Consider the following 17,955-nt stretch of genomic DNA (forward strand, 5'->3'; position numbering starts at 1 on the left):
GGTGGTGGTGGGTGGTGGTGGTGGTGGTGGTGGTAGTGGTGGTGGTGGTAGTGGTGGTGGTGGTGGTAGGGGTTACTTTACAACCCAGCGATTCCAATTCCTAAGCATCTCAAAAGCAGTGAAGAATGAGGTCTGTACAAAGACATAAACCTGAATATGCACGGCAGCTCTATTTACAACAGCATCCCAACCCAACCAAGGAAACCAGCAGGTGAGCTGTCTCCCCTGGTAAAGCCACTTGCCACCTTTTGAGCCTGATAATTTGCATTCAATCTCTGGGACTGGGATGCACAGGCCAGGCCCCTGAGGGGAAGTATCTGACCACACGGTCCCCAAAGGCTTCCCAAACTCTCTCCCAGCTCTGAGCCTGGCAGTCTTTCCCTGGTGGCTGATTCTGGTGCTGACTGTCAGGATTTCCCGGCTTATCTGCATGCTCTCTTCTGGTTTTCCTGCCCAGGCCTCTCTGGAAGGAGAGCTGTAGGGAGCAGTGGGTTCCTCAGGCCCATGCCCCACCCAACCCTCCCTTCCTGGGAGGACCATTTCCTGTTTGTGAGTCAGTACCAGACCACCAGGCTCCTCCTCCTCTTCAGCCAGGGGCAGAAGGACCAAATGACAGGTCTAAAATCTGCAGGTGCCCAGCCTCCACACAGCAGGGTCTGAGTCGGGCCTGCCTGGACGCTTAGGGCTCCCTTCTCCTTGCATGTCATTCATTCTATGCCAAGCAGAAGTGACTGCGCATGTAGCACTTGGCTATTCCTGGAGGCCAGAGACAGGACAGCTGAGCAAGTGACAGAGTCACACAATGTGAGGAAGCTTGAGGAGGGGAAGGGCCTATCCTCCTTGTCTCTCCTCCTCGTCTCTCCTCCTCATCAGGGCCCAAGGGTGGCAGTGATGGGGTTGTTGGAGTTGCTAAGGTTTTCCAAGTGGGGGAAACTGAGGCCCACATCTAGCAGCAGCCTATAGACAACCATGATGAGAGCCAGGCCTCTAGTACAGCCCATCTGGCTTCCACATCATTGCTGCTTGCCTGGAGAGTCACATAGCAGGTGTCACTGCCCAGGCCTCAGGAAAAGACTCCAATCCTGGTGTGGCCTGGGATCACTAAAGAGCCTGGGCCCTGTTTGCCTGGTGGGCCTGCACTCCATGCTGAGGAATGGAGAAATCAATGAGGACAAGGTGAGATAGCACTGGGCAGGCTCGGCCATCCAGAGGAGCAAGTTGCCTGGGGGCAACTTTTGCTATCACTGAGGTTCCTAGAGAGGCACCAGGCAGCTGAGAACTCCCTAGGGCTAACTGCAGGGCACTCCGCCTAGAAGCCTGGATTATTTCAGGACTGATCATCTGTTGTGGCGGGGGAGGGCAGTATCTGTATGCCAGAGGCTGGCCCTCTGTGCTTAGCCCACAGTGTGGCTAACCCAGTGGGCCCAGGGTACCCATGTCAGCCCTGTTGGCATGGAGGATTCGGATATGTACTGGATGGACAGACAGGTGGACATGAGAATACGGTGGACTTCAGCTCCTGCACTCACCACCTCTCACTGTTGCCTCAGCCTCCGCAGGCCCTGTTCTCTCTTGGCCAGTGGGCAAGCCCATGGATACACTCTGGATCTGGTCTTCAGGGCTACAGCCGCCCGGAGGCTCCTCAGGGCCCTGCCCCATGGTGGACAGCTCCTCAGAAGTCGCCTCCTCCTCCTCCTCCCTGAAGCTCCTCATGATGCACAGTGGCCTCAAGGCCAAGAGTTGGGCATCTTGCTGGCCTTCTGTGGAGAGAGGACAGTGGTCAGCAGAGAGTGATGGGCATGATGATGCTGTTAGCCAGGTCAAGACGAGCAGAGACTGGCAATCCAGGGTACCCAGCACCTCCAAGATCCAGCAGTGGGCTTCACTTGCCATAGGTGACCACAGGACAGTCTGGTGAGCAGATGTCTGCTCGTCCCTTCCACACCTCAGGCCATCTCACCCACATCTTCAGTCCCTTATGTTGGCCATGTTTTTACTACTGTACAGAGGCTGCTATTTCTGCCCAGAGAACCCAAGCCCTTTGCCAAGTGAATCCCCATGCAACTCTTCAGAGCTTGACTTGGCCACTTCTTCCTCAGCTCAGTCAAACAGCTGAAGCAGGCATCATCAGAGGTGGACACCAACATGGACATCCAATCGGCATCACCTCATTGGCCAATCAGAGGTCCTTGCACATAGTGTGGGTGGGGGCGGGGCGGGGTGCCTCCCTTCTGCTCTCCAGGAGGTCTCTGAGAAAGGGCTCAGAGGCTGACCTGAGATAGCTGCTCAAACATCCTTGCTGGTGATTCGTGATTCAACACCTGTACAGGATGCTCTGGGGACAGAAACGACCCGGGTTTCCACCAGACACCTGTAGATCCTGGTTTTCAGGTGCATAGCCATACAACTCAGCTAGCTAGGACTGGGGGAATTTACTCAGAGTGGGAAGAAGGAAGGAAAAAAAGGGAGCGAAAGGGGAGGTGGGGGTGGAAGGAAGCGAGAAAGAAGCGAAGGGGAGAGACTGCATCTCATTGTGAGCAGAGGAGGGGATCTTGGTTTTGTTTTCTATGTGGTTCCATTTCCTGTGACCTCAGCTTCACTGGTGGCCCCAGGACCTGTCATTGTGCCTCACTCTTCCCTGGTATTAGAAGTGGGAAAGGGCTGGCAAGATGGCTCAGCGAGCATCTTAAGAGCACTGACTGCTCTTCCAAGAAGTCCTGAGTTCAATTCCCAGCAACCACATGGTGGCTCACAACCATCTGTAAATGAATTCGGTGCCCTCTCTGATGTGTCCAAAGAGAACAACAATGTACTCATATACATAAAATTTTTAAAAATTAAAAAAAAAAAAAGAAGTGAGAGAGAGGGATGATGTAACCTGACAGCCCGTGTTCCTCGATTGTTCTATCAGCTATCAGAGGGGCACAGAACACCAAATGCAAGTAGGTCAATGGCAGGGGCCACAGACAGGGCCGTGGAGCACAGGTTAGACTCTCAGCCTTGATAACTGTGACAGGCCTAGCCACAACACCTTCAGAGAGGACAAAAGGCCCTATGCAGAGGTTGACTGAACAGTTCTGAACACTCCAGCCCACAAGCCTGACTTGCCTCAGGCCAGATTATCTGCTGAAGGTTGGGGGATTTCATCTCTGTTAACAGAGCAGCCAAGGAGACACCTTCTGTACCGAGTCTATAGTCTGACCCTTTCTCACTACATACTGAGAAGTAGGGTGACCAGATACAGACCCAGAAACCCAGTGTTCACATGTGCCACCAACTGCTACCAAGCCTCCAGCCTGCCATGCCCTGATGCTTTCAGGAGGCTGGCCATCTTAGGGAAGGACTTTCCTTGGGAGCTGCCCACAGGGACTCCAGCAGGGATTTGGTACAGAGTGACAGAACCCTAGATGGATGAATCAAGAATGGGAGGGGGTCGGTGCAAGCCTCCATGGGCGCTGCTGATACCATGAGGACTTGCCTGGCCTAGCTCAGGGCATCTCCTCTTCTGCAGAACAGGGGTGTGGGACCCCATTCTGAAGCCTTCTGTTGTTGCAATAAACACTGCTACCCCCTACTCTGTGCCAGTCTGTGTACCAGGCTGTGAGCAATTGGGAAATCAGGCATCCAGCAGGCAGTGACACGGGTAGGCAGCAAGCTCTATGATGAGAGGACAGGGTTGCCCAACCCTGAGGGTGGCAGAATGGTGACTGGGTAGCTGGCAAGGAAGGGAGGCTCATAGAGAAGAGATTTTCTGGGTCCCCAGAAGACAAGGGTTAATAGAAGTGGCAGCCCCAGTCCCTGGAAGTGGCCTCGGTGAACCATCTAGCCAGCCTCTCACCTGGCCACCTGCCTTTCATGGAACCCAATAGGTTGGTTTATGGTTAAATCCTGTTCTACAACTGTGCCAGAAGGCCAAGATCTGGGATAGGCAGATAGGAAGGAGGTATCTAATACCAAAAGCAACAAGAGGATCCCACATCCCTGCAGACACATGAACACCTCAATACTCAACCCCAAGGGGGGGGGGGTAAAACCAACAACAAAACAAAACTTCAGGCACCAGGGGCCTGGCATGGTCCAGTTCTCAACAACACAGGGACAGAAGTATGTACCAAGTCTGCCCTCCTGTCTGCCTATCTTAAGGCACCATCTCAGCTGGTCATGCCTGAGATCTTCCAGGGCATCCTTCAGGCTTTGGTTCTGTCAGCCTGACCCCAGCCTAAGTCCTGCTTGAGCTTGGACTTTTGTCCTTCCCTGACTTGTTCTGCCAGAACACCCTGGTTCCTACTACTGCAGAGACCCACTGTCTTGCCCAGGTCTTCGAGGACCAGAAGGTACACGCCCAAGTGGTAGGTGACCCCTCATTTTCTCTGGTATAACTTCAGGGCCTTCAACCAAGCACTTGGTCCAGTCTCTTGATGTGTGAGGTCCTAGTTTGTAGGGTCTGTGGTTGCTAATCACTGTCCCCCAAAAATTCACCACGCCCCGCCCCCAGCGTCCTCACTCTTCTCTCTCTGCCACTTTCAACTTCCAGGTCTCCCTACCAGCAATCTGGCCAGTGTCTCTACAGAAGCTGAGCAATGCCAGCTAAACTAACCATCTCTGGGTCAGGGTGGGGGGCATTTAGGTCACAAAGACCTGGGGCTGGACTTAACCTGTTTCTGGAGAAATGGAAGCTCCTCGCTAAGGGAACTTCCCACCTGCTCATTGAGAGCCCAAACGCTGCCACAGAGAGGAAGTAGGCACTGCCTTACTTGCATAGAGCCCCCTCCTCCCTGCACGGTCCTCCCTCCACGAGCTTGCTTGGCCGCTGGCTCTAGCAGCAGCCCAGCCCCAGGTAGTGTCCAGAAGCCTCAAAGGTACATTTGTTGAGTTCAAGCACCCCAAAGCCGCTGCCTGCAGTTTCTTTTCAGCCTTTGTCTTCTGCCCAGGTGGCAGAAGCATCAGGTGTCCCCATGTAAGCCACCCCAGGCTCTGACCTCCAACGCACATCTAGTTTACTGCTGGAACATGGGGACCCAGGGCCAATCTCAGTGGAGGGTGAAATGTTCTATGCCTCAGTTTACCCACCCATAAAATGAGAACAAAACACCTACTCGTAGGATGTTGGGAAGATCAAGCAGCTAGACAACATGCTGCTGGCTTACAGTATGGTAGGCTGGAAGGAGGAGCCTTTGTGGTTAGCCCTGCCTGTGTTCCAAAAGGTCTGGCCAGGGACCCACCAAGGTACATCCCCAGCCTCTGCTTTTGCAGGGCTATTGAGACTTTGCCTGGAGGTGGCAGTATTCTCCAGTCACACTGACCAGGAACTTGAGAGTGGGGACTTTATTGGGAACAGGTGGTTTCAGATGAAGTTGGCCTCCGTAGGACGCGGTCCTGTTGGATGTTGGATTAGAATGGTCCCAATTAGACTAGGTGGTTGTGACAGATTAAAGTGACTTCTCTGCCTGGTGCCTGAGGTTTCTCCAGAGAACAAGACACACAGAAGAGGAGGATGTATGACACAGAGGCAGGGGCCATTCAGGGACAAGCAGAGGCTGGAAGAAGTGGAAGAGACCCTGCCTTGGCAACTCTGGGGGCAGCACCCTGTCTCTGACTTCTGGCTTTCAAACCCTAAGAGAACAAGTGTGTTGTAGTTTGTTATGGCAGCCATGAAACACAGTGATACCCTGAAGGCTTCTCTCAGGGAAAATGGGCTTCACGTGATTCTAGGGACTAAAGAGACAGGCACCGTGCCTGACGCAAGAAGTTTCATGAAATCAACAACGTGTCGTATAAAGGCGGCAGCACTGTACAGTATCTTCCTCAGTCTTGACCTTTAACCTCATCCCAGAGGGTGAGCCCTATCCCACCCCTATCACGGGTGTACAACCCAAGGTTTGGGCCAGCCAGGGTCACAGCAACAGGGACTGTAAGTCAGGTGGTGGGAGTCTCATCCCTCAACCTGAACACAACTAACTTGGATTCTTGTCCCACCTGCAAGTGGCTATTCTTCATCTTAGGGTGACGAGGGCAGAGAGGACAAGGAGAGAAAGGAGGCTCTGGAACCCTGGAACACTGATGCAGCCTGTGCCTGCTGAGGTCTCCAGAGACAGTGGTCAGTGACTCTAGTCAAGCCATGCATTTCATTGGCTAACATAAAGAAACCCAGAGTGACCTCAGAGAGGCCAGGTCACAGCCACTGGGGCGCCATGACGCACCCATGCTAGTACAGGCGTGCTTGTCACAGCCTGGAATGAACCAAGGCTAGATAGAGTTCATCATTTGGGCCCCAGTGGCTTTTGAATTCTATGTTGCCACTCAATTCCCATGATCTGGTTGAGATCTCAAGGACACATTTGCAAAGGGTCAGTGTGAAGGCCAGGTCCGAAGTCACAATTAGCAGTTGGTCTCATCTGAGCAATCTCAGCCAGTCTAGCAGAGCTCCAGGGTGCTGAGTGCCAGTCTCCAACAGCTCACCCCAACCCCAAGCAAGCCAGAAGAAAGAGGAAGGTGGAATACTATTCTTAGATACAGTTGTGGCAAAGCCAGGCTCTCCCGATTACAGCACACTCACACAGCCCATACCCTCTGTTCAGACCCCCTTACCTGTGATCTGTTCTTCAGACAACTTCCTCCCAGGCTCAGGAATGCAGGTGCCAGGTGGCCACTACTGGCTCGGCTCCTTGCTGACTGGCCTACGGGCTGTCTCCAGCTGGCCTGGACAGGCAGAGTCCGCCCACAGCCGGCTGACTGCTCAGTACTGCCACCGCCCCCTGCTTCCTGCCCCACTTCCTCCCTGAGCCTAGGGGCCTGGAGACCCAAGGCAGGCTGGGGTGCTGCGGCAAGGACTCCAGTGGCCAGTTGATCATTAGCTCCTTGTGGACCAGAGCCAGGCCCTGTCCCTGCCTGCCCACTGCCAGCCCCGTGCTCTGTGGTAAAGGCCGGGGACACCCTTGGTGCTGAGATTGGGGAAGTCCACGGGAGGCCGGCCCTCTTGCCCTGCTAAACCCAGCCCAGCTCTCTGTTCCCTTTTCCCTTCTACACACGTGCATAAGGATGCAATGCAGACATGTGGGTGGCCTTAGAGACATGTACACAGACCTAGCACATATGTCTGCATGCACACACACAAAATACACACGTTTTGCTTCTCACTCTGCCGCTGGCCTTATCTGAGCTCACTGACACCAACAGGGAGGAGCATTCTGGAAGAAGGAGAAAGGGTCTAGTCTCCTTCTCTGCTCACAAGTACCACAACCTTGAGCCAAGCCTGGGGGGGCGGGGCACACACTTTACCTTTCCACAGGCTGTAGCCTGACCTGAGAATGTCCCTGTGGCCCAGATTCAGGCCTGTCTCCTGTTCTTAGGCCCTTGCTGTGTCCACTGTGAAAGATGGAGCTGTTTTGCTTCCCACACTCACTAGGTGCTATGGATACCTCCCGCCTGTCTCCATCTGTGAGGAGTTCTGGAGGTAAAGGTGCATTGTGATCTCTCTCTCTCTCTCTCTCTCTCTCTCTCTCTCTCTCTCCTTCTCCCCAGAGAATGCAGGCCCCCCCTGGATGCTAACCTTCCACCAGCCTTATTTTTCTGGAAGCTGTGTCAATAGAGGCCCCTGCAAGCCCACACCCATACATGGGTCTGGAGGCATTTCCTCTCCCGGCTATTGTCCCCACTGTGCGCCCAGAGCAGTATCCTGTTTGTCTCAGAAGCTGCTCTCTTGGCTCATGGCTAGGGGGATTTTCTGAGAGCCTCCCCCAATATATGCAGGGCACTCCCTCCAGGGCCAACCACAGGGGCAAGTACATTTCTGGTCCGGGCTCTTCAATAGGATCTTCCTAAAGACTGTACAAAGCAGAGGCCACATGGTTCTGACTTTCCGAGGGCCACCCAAACCCCAGTCGGACTGGATTAAAATCCCTCCGGCAAGACCTGTCACTGTCCTGAGCCTCAGTTTCCCCTCTGCAAAAGACAGAGTTAGGTATTCAGCTCTCATCGTTTTGACCTCTGACATGGCTGTAGTATGTTCGAACTGTCATTGCCACGATGTTAACCCTTTGGTTAGATCATGTCATAGGGCTTCCTGATAGCCCAATGAAACTATCATCCAGGTGTCCCCAAAAGACTTGATATCAAACAGACTTAGAGAGGCGTATTCCTGAGGCCCCACAACTCAGGCCGGCTCTGATACCAGGGTCCTCACTCCTTTATCCCTTCATTCTTTGCTGTCTGTGTCTAGACAGAAACAAGTGGTCAGTGGTCAGTTGCTCCTCATCCTGCCCTACCTCTCCTTCCTCATGGGCTCCGGGAAAGGAAGCTGCATGGGGGCCTCTCTGACAAAGGCCAGCCTTCTGAGCCAGGTGCTCCTGGTCTGCCATTCAGGGTGCTCACAATCCAGGCCAATGAGGCCAGAGGTTCACACTGAATGAAGTCATGAGCCCAACTACTATTGTTAACTATCCCTGTGGTTATAAAATGCAAGGGCAGGATGCATCTAAGACACAGGGTAGAGCCATCCTTGGGAGGCTAAGAGGCTATTACACCACAACAGGAACAAAGAAAGGTTCCTGGCCTGGCTCCTTCAGTAGACTGTAGGCTTTGAGCTGGCACCCTTGTTCTCCCCAGATATACTCTGAAACTGATTCCATCCTTCTGGATAGCATCCCCTGTGTGGCACACTCAAAAGACTCCTTGGGGACAAGTGTGACATTGGAACATCCACTCCAGGTCCTACCTATGGGAGAGCCCATATCCTGCCCACCAAGATCCAGCCATGGCTTGAAGCCCCAGGGTTGTGATAGCCCCTGTACCGACTGGCACCAGGATGCAGTGACTGACCTGGGCAGTGATGGAAGGCCTCAGAGGGAAGGCCAGGAGGACAACAGAGATAGGACTTCCTCAGAGGGGAAATTCCTAGGCCAACTTTTGGAGAGAAACCAGACAACAATGGATTGTGAGGAATCTTCAAGGGGACAGATGAACTCAGAAGAAAAAAAAAAAAGCACTTAAGCCAGGCGTGATGGCTCATGCTTTTAATTCCAGTACTCAGGAGGAAGAGGCAGGTAGATCTCTGTGGGTTCAAAGCCAGCCTGCTCTACAAAGTGAGTCCAGGACAGCCAGGGCTGGTTACACTGAGAAGCTCTGTCTCCAAAAACAAAACAAAACAAAACAAAACAAAACCAGAAAAAAAAAATCACACTTAAGCCCAGCTGTATCCCAAAAGGCTGAGCCTCTTGCAGCCACCCACTCCCTAACATAGGCAGCTAGGCGAGGCTAAGCACCCTGCCCTGCAGTTAATCTGCAACAGTCTATAAATGTTGAGCTTAGGAGAGCAGAGGCCTCCAGCAGAACCTTAAGATCATTCTAGAACATGAGGACAAGTATACATTAAGGCTCAGAGAAGAAATGCATTTAGCTTTGCTGACTACCCGGGTCCAATGTGACTCTGCCATCATAACTGGGCACCAGAGAAATAGCCAAGGTAGGCATGGGCACCATCCACCACCACTTTACACAGCAGGAGACCAGGTCTGGCCTGTGAGTGTCATCTGTCGACTGCTCTATTAGGGCCTAGAGGCAGCTTCTTTGGTCACATTGGCCTGAATACCAGTGACTCACTGAAGAGAGACCCCTGTGACAGGCTGAGCATGCAAAGGCTGGATGTGGAGCAAATACCAGCTAAGATATGAGACGGCTGCTGAAGAGATGCTGGGAGCAGCTGACAGGATGCAGGAATACAAACCTTCCCTGCTCCACATGGCATGGGAAGCCATCACACCGAGGAGAAAGATGGTAAACCATTGGTTCTCTCACAAGCAGTGGGATCCAGATAAAAATGGTTGGATGACAGCTAGCACATGGGGAAACTGACTTGTGGAGAGAGCCACCCTCAGCCCCTCACACAGGAAGAAAGACTTTCAATGTATTTTCATTTCAAGGGGAATCTTTTCTTAGAGATCAGCATGCCTATAAGCAGGTATAGCTTTGGAGATGCACCCTAGCCTGACCCTCCGTGCCAAGACTACTTAGCCCTGAAACCAATCTGTACCTCAGCAGAATATCCTGCATCCCAACAGAATGGCAGACTCCAACTGTACCTTTAAGGCAAGCTCATCCCTGACCCCAACCCTTACCCTGAAGAACGGGCTTATGGGTCTTGAGCATCCTTGCTGGGGGCATCCTCTGAACACCTGTGAATCGGTTCCTCCATGTCTGCTTAGACACCACAAGCTGGGGCAGCACAAACGTGGTGCTGGTGAGCAGTTGCTGTGTGCACTTGGATAGGTCCAGAACCCTGTCTGCCCAACAGGTGCTGATCTCTTTGTTATGGTTGGCTCTGGCCACTAGAGCCATCCCTGAATTGCAGGAACGGCTCTTTGCAAAACAAAGGAAGGGGGGGAAATAGTGATTGAAGGCTACTCAGGCCAGATGGACAGGCAGACAGGCCACCCAGACTGAGGTTTACAGGAAGTAGTTCCCTTGCCTCTGCCAGATCAAAGACACCTGCTCCCAGCAAAGGACAGCCTCTGCCTAGGTAGTGATACTGGCCAGTGAAGTCCAGTATTGCCAGAAGAAACATCACCCTCTAGCCTGAAACTTAGCAAGCCCACAATCACCTCTCTCCCTTGGATAAGAGGCAGTAGGCTAAGTCCCATGTGTGTGACAATGACTCCCTTCAACAATGCCCTCCCATCTTAGGGCAAGGCAGTCATGAGAAGGGCGAGGGTCATTACACCCCAGAAAAGGAGATGTGTACACAGGAAAGAAGATGGTTGCAGAGCTCTTCTCTGTGTCCAGGTTGCTGTGCCAGAGCCATGCCCCCAACCAGCCTGGCAGCACAGGAAGATTCCAGCAGCCCATCCTCCACCAGTAAAGAGGACAGGTCTCACAGGATAAGGTCACAGAGCTGGGAGGGGGGCCAAGTCTTTAAACAGTGTGGCTTAGGGGTCCTGAGTGCACAGAGACATGAAAGTACAGAGTTCTAGACTGGCCAGGCAGTGGTGGCACAGCCTTTAGTCCCAAAACTAGAGAGGCAGAGACAGGCAGATCTCTGAGTTCAAGGCCAGCCTGGTCTACAGAGATGAGTTCCAGGACAGCCAGGACTACACAGAGAAACCTTGTCTTGAAAAACAAAACAAAACAAAACAAAACAACAGCAGCAACAACAACAAGTTCTAGACTGGAACCATGTGGGTGCTGCACAGCTGCCACTTCCCCAGAAAGCTTAGGGAAATCATGTCCCAGCTAGTAAATTCAATGCCAGGGCAGACACCAGGTCGCAAGCCCCACGGGCTCTAACTTCCTAGAGCCCCTGTGCACCTGAACCCTGTGCAGGCCTTGCCTGGAATTCCTGGCATTTCCTAGAGCTCAGTCACCCTTGGGATGATTTTTGACTATGGCTTATGCAAACATTAACCAGTCCAAGCACAACTTCCCATGGACCTCTATGAGGAACAAAGTTCTATCAGCTAAGACCAATTTCTGGAAACTGAGGCCCCCCGTAGGCCACATCACTGCCCTCTAAGGTGGGGATTTCTGCAGCTCTCCCCCTTAATGCCAGCCTTAGGCTTAATGAGAGTGTGGAGGCAATAGCCAGGCAAAAACTCTGGTTGTTAAGGAGGCACAGCCCAACTTACTCTCTCATCATTTCCCATCTCTCCACTCCTAGCCAAACCTCAAGTGCTGTGCACCCTGTCGCTATACCGCTATACCCATCAGACACAAGCTACCTCAAGCTGCCTCTGCTTCAGTCATGAGCCCAGTGCCAGCTGTGGATGCCAGAGGCCCCTTCCTGGTCTCTCCAACCAAGTGAACTGCATGTACCCTGTCCTCCTTTGGTCCTGCTCTGGTGACAGCTACGTGGGAAGAGATTACTTAGCTGAAGCCTGGAGCTCCTATGTTCTCTTCTGCCTCCTTGAGGGCATCATACTGGGGTATGGTGCTAGAGAAACAGAGATTGAGTAGCATCTGCCATCAGGTCCCTGCTGCATGCTACTGGTTTGGTCACTGCAAACCCCAACATGAGAGGCACACCTGCACTCTTCACGACCTAGGAGCCCAGCTGTGGTGTTTCCTAAGTGACGTAATGGGGGAAGTGGTCAGAGGGATGCCTGCTCTGATGCCAGGCCAGGTGTGTACTGTGGGGACTCATCTCATCTGCCACAGGGTGGGGCATCACCTCTGTAAAGCACTATAAAGACAACCTGGTGACAGACACCCATCTCCCACTATTCACTCCGCACACAGCTCTCCTCAGAGGTGACTGGGGAGAACAGGTCCTGGGGTCAACAGCTCAGGTTAGTCCTCTGGGTAGCTACTTCAAACTCAGCCTCCAGGTCTACCTGGCTCAGCACCTCTAGGCACGAAGGAGAACGCCAATATGACTACTATCATGATACTTCAGCAGGGGCAAGAGTGGAGGAGATGGACCAGTGCTGAGCATCGGGGATGTGACTGAGCCACATAGCCTGGACCACTCAGAGGAGCTCACAGTCAAATGGCAATGATAACCATGGGAGACAAATGGACAGAATAGCACCACCCCCAAGGCTGGGACAGGGCAGGCAGCTGTAGATGGGTGGAAAGTGTCCTGGAAGTGGGGTACCCAGACAAGTGTGGCTCATGAAATGTGCCTGAACACATTGTCTGGAAGGGTAGGAATATACAGATGGGCAAGGAGTGGCTGGTGGTGCCAGGAGTCAGAGGGTACAATTGCTGGACAGAACAATCAACCATGGGTAGGTAGATAAATGGATAGGCAGCTAGCTAGATAGAAAGATATATAGATGGATGGATGGGAAAGGACAGACAGATAGGCAGGCAGACAGATGAGTGAGTGAATGATTGGTAGCTCAACAAGTCCCCACTGTGATATGACTGTGCAAAGAGGACACAGGCCCTAACTGAAAGAGGACCCAGTGGATTTGGCTAGAGCAATTTGAGCAAGAAATGAAGTGACACTGGATGATCGTCTAAGGTTTAATATCTGTTCCTGGTTGCCACAGAGACTACATCTGGAATTAACTAAAGCTAGGTACACCTGTGAGAGATGTTCTTTTCCTTTCCTTTTTTTAAAGGTTTATTTATTTGTGTATTTTATATACATGAGTGTTCTGTCTTCATAAAAACCAGAAGAGGGCATCGGATCCATTACAGATGGTTGTGATCCACTGTGTGGTTCCTGGGAACTGAACTCAGGACTTCTGGAAGTCCATGTTCAACCGCGGAGCCATCTCTCCGGAATATTTTTTTTTCCTTAATTGAAAGTTATTTGAAATGGAAAGATCTACTTTTAATCCAGATCTTTTGAGGTGGGAAGACCCACCTTTAGTCTTGGCCACACCTTCTGCTGGCTGCCTATATTAAAGCCATGAAAGGAGCTTGCTCTCTTTGCCTGCTTGCTCTCGCTCTCTGACAAGCTCATTCCTTCACTAGCTCTGCAACCTACTTCTCTGGGATCCCAGCTTATACTGAAGACGAATTGAAACATCCTGCCATGTGGAGTGAAAACCTACCTCCAGACACTGTCGGAATAGCTGGAGCACAGATTATACACCAGTCTAATAAATCCCCCTTATATGTGTATGTTATATATTTAAAAATTATATTCATTTTATCAGTTTGGTGTGAAATAATGTCCCAAGTCCAACCTGGTATAAACAAGGTTGGCTAACCAAGTGTGGTGCTTTGAATAAGAAAGGTTTCTTTAGGCTTATGTATTTGATTTTTTTTGTTTGTTTGGTTTTTGTTGGTTTTGTTGTGTTGTGTTTTGTTGCTCTTGTTGTTTTAGTTTTTTTGAGACAGGGTTTCTCCATGTAACTGTCCCAGTCCACTGAACTCATTCTGTAGACTAGACTAGCCTGAACTCCACCTGTCTCTGCCTCCCAGTGCTGGGATTAAAGGCATGCTCCACTACCACTGGGCCATAGGCTTATATATTTGAATATTTGGTTCCTAGTTGGTGGATGGTTTAGGAAGGATTAGGAGGTGTGCTCTTGAAAGAGGTGTGTCAAGTGCGGGCTGGGCTTTGAAGTTTCAAAAGCCCACAGCAGGCCCAGGGTCCTGCCTGTGGATCAGAATGTGAGCTCTCAGCGACTCCAATGCCTGCCTGCCTGCTCTCATGTTCCCTGCCATGATGGCGTGGACTCATCTGTAAAGCTGTAAGCAAGCCCCCAGTTAAATGCCTTTATTTGTAATTTTGCCCTGGTCAAAGAGTCTCTTCATAGCAATAATAGAGATGTAATGATAACTCTAAGTAAATGCAGGGTGGGAGAGGCCTGCTACCTACTACATCCCACAAACATTTGTTGCTCCCCTACCCTGACAGCAAGAGACCTGACAATTATTCCCTAAGTGCAACACACATGGTGAGCTCCCCAGGACAGAGTAGAGGGCATCGGAGCAACCTTACCTCTCAGACTTTTGGCCACAAGGGGCCAAAAGCAGAGTCCTGGGAACCTACTGGCCAATCCCACACACCTAGACAAATCCTGTTGTGCTGTGTATGGTACACTCACTCTGCTCAGCAGTCAGGAAAGTCTCTTAGGACTCCATTCAGAGATTCTTGAGCAGGGTCTCGGAGGGTGGATGGGTGTCAGAGTGCTGGGCCATGTGAGCCTCGCGGTGGACAAGTACTGAGTGGACCTGACAAAAGAACGAGGTGGAGGTGAGCAGACGCCATGGTGAGAAGCAACTGCAATGGCAGCTCCAGTCCTCTTTTACCCCGGAGGTCCTGTGGCCCACAGTGGAGACAAGAAACTAAGAGGGTGACAGCCTTCCCCAAATACTACATCAGAGCACCTGTCATCAAAGGGGGACTGACGTCCCCATTCCTGTCTAGTACCTTAAAACATGACACGACGTTGACTGAGCCTCCAAGACCTCCCATCCTCCTCTCCGAGGTTAGATCAGCAGCCCTGACATCTGCCACTTCATCCTTGGCAGGCAGCCAAGATCAGAGTGCGGCCCGCCAGGTCGTAATCACAATTGCATTCACCTTTGGCCAGCAGCCCCATTCCTCGGTACTCATTCTCAGACTGCTGCCTCTGGTGTGGGGACAGGTGCCAAGCCAGCTGTTGACAACACCACCGCCTTGGAAATAGCCTGGGTGTCAGATAAGTCACACTCCCTTCCACACTGCATAGCAAGCGCAGTGATAAAGAACGAGAGCTTTCTCCGTGTGCCCACGAGGTATGCTGTGGAGACACACCAGACGGGCAGCAGGGCAACAGCAGTCTCGTGCCACCTGGACACTCAAGCACACTCCTCTCCTCTGCACGGGAGAAGAGGCCAACCTAGGCAGCAGAGTGTGGGGCCAGCAGAGGGGCTGTCTGTCCCAGGGGAGCTCGGGGGACTTTGGAATGAAACCATCTAATGATGTTGTGGCGGTGAGTGTGGCACCATGGTACTCTCAGGAGACGCTGGCCATCAAGGCACAAAGAGTAAACCTCAGTGGACACACAAATCAAGAGGACAAGGGGCACCCCAGGACATGTAGGCAAAATAAATAGACAGACAGACAGACAGCTAGATAGACCAATCCAGTGGGTTACAGATGCATGGTAGATCTCGTTAGAGCTTAAAGGGGGAAGGGAGGGGTCCAGGGACAGAATAGAACCTTTGGGAATTTGAGCGTGCAGAGGCCTCCAGCTAACATCTGCTCTAGATCCTGAGTGGATGATCCCTTGGGTTGATCACTTTTTTGTCAGTTTAACAGAAGCTGGGAAGAAGGAACCTCACTTGAGACAATGACTCCATAAAACTGGCCTGTAGGCAACTCTGTGGGACATTGTTCTGATTGGTGAGCCATGTGGGTGGTACCAGGTCTTGGCAGGGGTTCCTGGGATATTTAAGAAAGCAAACTGGTGAGTCTGAGTAGTGTACACCTTTAATCCCAGTACTCAGGAGGTAGAAGCAGGCAGATCTCTGAGTTCAAGGCCAGCCTGGTCTCTGCAGAGGGAGTTCTAGAGCACCCAGGGCTACAGAGTCTCAAAAAAGGAAAGAAAGAAGTAAAAAGAAAAAGCAGTATTCTCCCATGGCCTCTGCTTCAGTTGCTGCTTCCAGGTTCCTGCCTGAGCTTCCCTGAATGATGGACAGCTACAAGCTGTAAGATGAAGTAGTGCCTTTCCTCAAGGAGTGCCTGGGGTTATCACAACAAGAGAAATGCTGACATCCCTGCACCAAACCTGTATAACACCTGACACCAACAACAGGAGACAGAGGGCTGTTCAGGGACTCCCTGCCCCGCCTTCATCTGACAACTTCCAAATACTGAAGTCTATATGAGTCTCAGTCAGGAGAAGGCTAGATGGATTTGGAGGGCAAATGACTGAGGCCTGGAGATGGATGCATTGGCTGGGGTCCTGCTGAAGGACCAACTCAGGGACATACCTTCTTATGCTGTTAACCACAGAAGCTTAGGGCAGAGCCTAGGACTCTCTTACGGTCCTGAAGCATCAGGGAAATTGAGGCAGGCTTTTGAAATAGTACCTTGTTCCAAACTTGTGTAATTGTGAACTCTGCTGGGCTCCTGGAAGACAGAGACCCACCCTTCACCATGAACAAAGTTCTGTTGAGGTCAGGCTGCTCCTACAAAATGCACACAGACCACACATGCTCCAGTCCTCCGGGCGGGAAAAGAGGAGACATACCCGGGCTTAGGATGCTCACAGACAAACAGATTCTCAGGAGGCCTTACCCCCTTTCCCTAGGGCCTGAGCTGGCCTTCTCAGCTTCTGTACAAAGTCCACACACTCACCAGCCCTGACCAGCCTTAAATTCCAAGGGCTAACAGATCCACTCAGCAGGAGTACTCTTGTGTCTGGGGAGATGGGATGGGGGAGGGTGTCAGACCCTTTCTGATCACTGCCCTACTGTCCCCAGGGGCTGGCAGCTGGCAGGAACTTCAGCCCCTGGGAAGGAGAGGGCTGTGCTGGAGTGAGAATATGGGAGTTTGAGAGCGAAGCACAAGATACCCCTGTCTTTGGTGCTGGTGTCTAGCAAGTGGAGGAAAATGTAAGCGTGGTCAGCATCCTACCCCCAGCCCAGGACTCTTGCTTCATCCACAGGGCACCACTGTGCTGTGGTCACTAACCACATGCAGACACTGCTCAGGGCAGCCACAGTACCCCCCTCCCCCAGCATACAGATGGGGAAAAAGAAATTCAGAGGAGTAGAGTTGCCCAAGAACACTCATCCAGCAAGTGTGAGACTGAGGCCAGTAGACATCAACAGCTTCCTCTAGAACTCTACCACTCCACATGGCACCGGACCCAGTCTGGCTCTTAGGATAGTGGGGAGACCACACCCTCTACTTCATACCTCCTGTCTGCCTTGGCAGGGCCCGGTTCCACTCACTTTTCAGACTGAGAAATACCAGGGCCCCTTTCCTTGACCACAGCCACCCGAAACCTGTCCTCTCTGCTGCTCCAGATCAGACCAGTTCAAGTGCTTATCATCCCAAGTTCAGCCTCTCTAGCCCTCACCTGCTCCCACAGGTGCGCAGATTGTAGGTCTCTCCTGGAACAAACCCTGCAGAGACGTCCAGGACTTACCTTGCCGTAGAGCAGCGGCTGCCAAGGAAGAAGGGTGGGGGGAGGGTGTAGGGGGGCTCCGGGCCTCCTCTACCTGCACTGAACGAATGTCTCAGGCCCCAGGAGGCAGCAGAACAAGCCCTGCCCAGGCCGCTGGGCTCCAATCAGACAACCTGAGTCATCGGCGGGCTGGGCCCGCCCTGCTGGGAAGGGGCCAGCCTCCTTCTGACCTTCCTCCTCCTTATCAGCCATCAGAAGAATGTCAGCTCCTGGTCAGCATTCCCCTGTTGGGTGCGGAAGAAGCAGATTAAGAGCTCTTCCCAGGATTTGGGGATATGAGAGGGGCTCACACCTCAGTCGACAGGCAGGCAGTTGGGACAGCCACCAGAGGAAGGGCTGTGTTAGGGTGCAGACAGCTCAGCTACGCTCATGCCTAGTGATTAAA

The 17,955-nt window shown here is 52.2% G+C and overlaps 1 protein-coding gene across 7 annotated transcripts in view; it reads right to left on the bottom strand.

The window, feature by feature from the left end:
- Positions 1–17,618, bottom strand: part of Sh3tc1 (SH3 domain and tetratricopeptide repeats 1) — a 44,502-nt gene extending 26,884 nt beyond the window's left edge. For 2 of the 7 annotated variants that reach the window (XM_029477645.1, XM_029477640.1), the window contains exons 1-3: positions 17,532–17,618; positions 14,496–14,622; positions 1,530–1,760 (exon numbers count right to left, since the gene is read on the bottom strand). In XM_029477645.1, coding sequence (XP_029333505.1) covers positions 1,530–1,713 — 184 coding nt within the window. In that variant the 5' untranslated portion in view covers positions 1,714–1,760; positions 14,496–14,622; positions 17,532–17,618. The other 5 variants (XM_029477642.1, XM_029477643.1, XM_029477641.1 and 2 more) reach the window with 5 other exon arrangements.
- Between the last annotated feature and the right edge of the window lie 337 nt (positions 17,619–17,955).

Source organism: Mus caroli, chromosome 5 (genome assembly GCF_900094665.2).
Source record: "Mus caroli chromosome 5, CAROLI_EIJ_v1.1, whole genome shotgun sequence".
Lineage (NCBI taxonomy): Eukaryota > Metazoa > Chordata > Mammalia > Rodentia > Muridae > Mus > Mus caroli.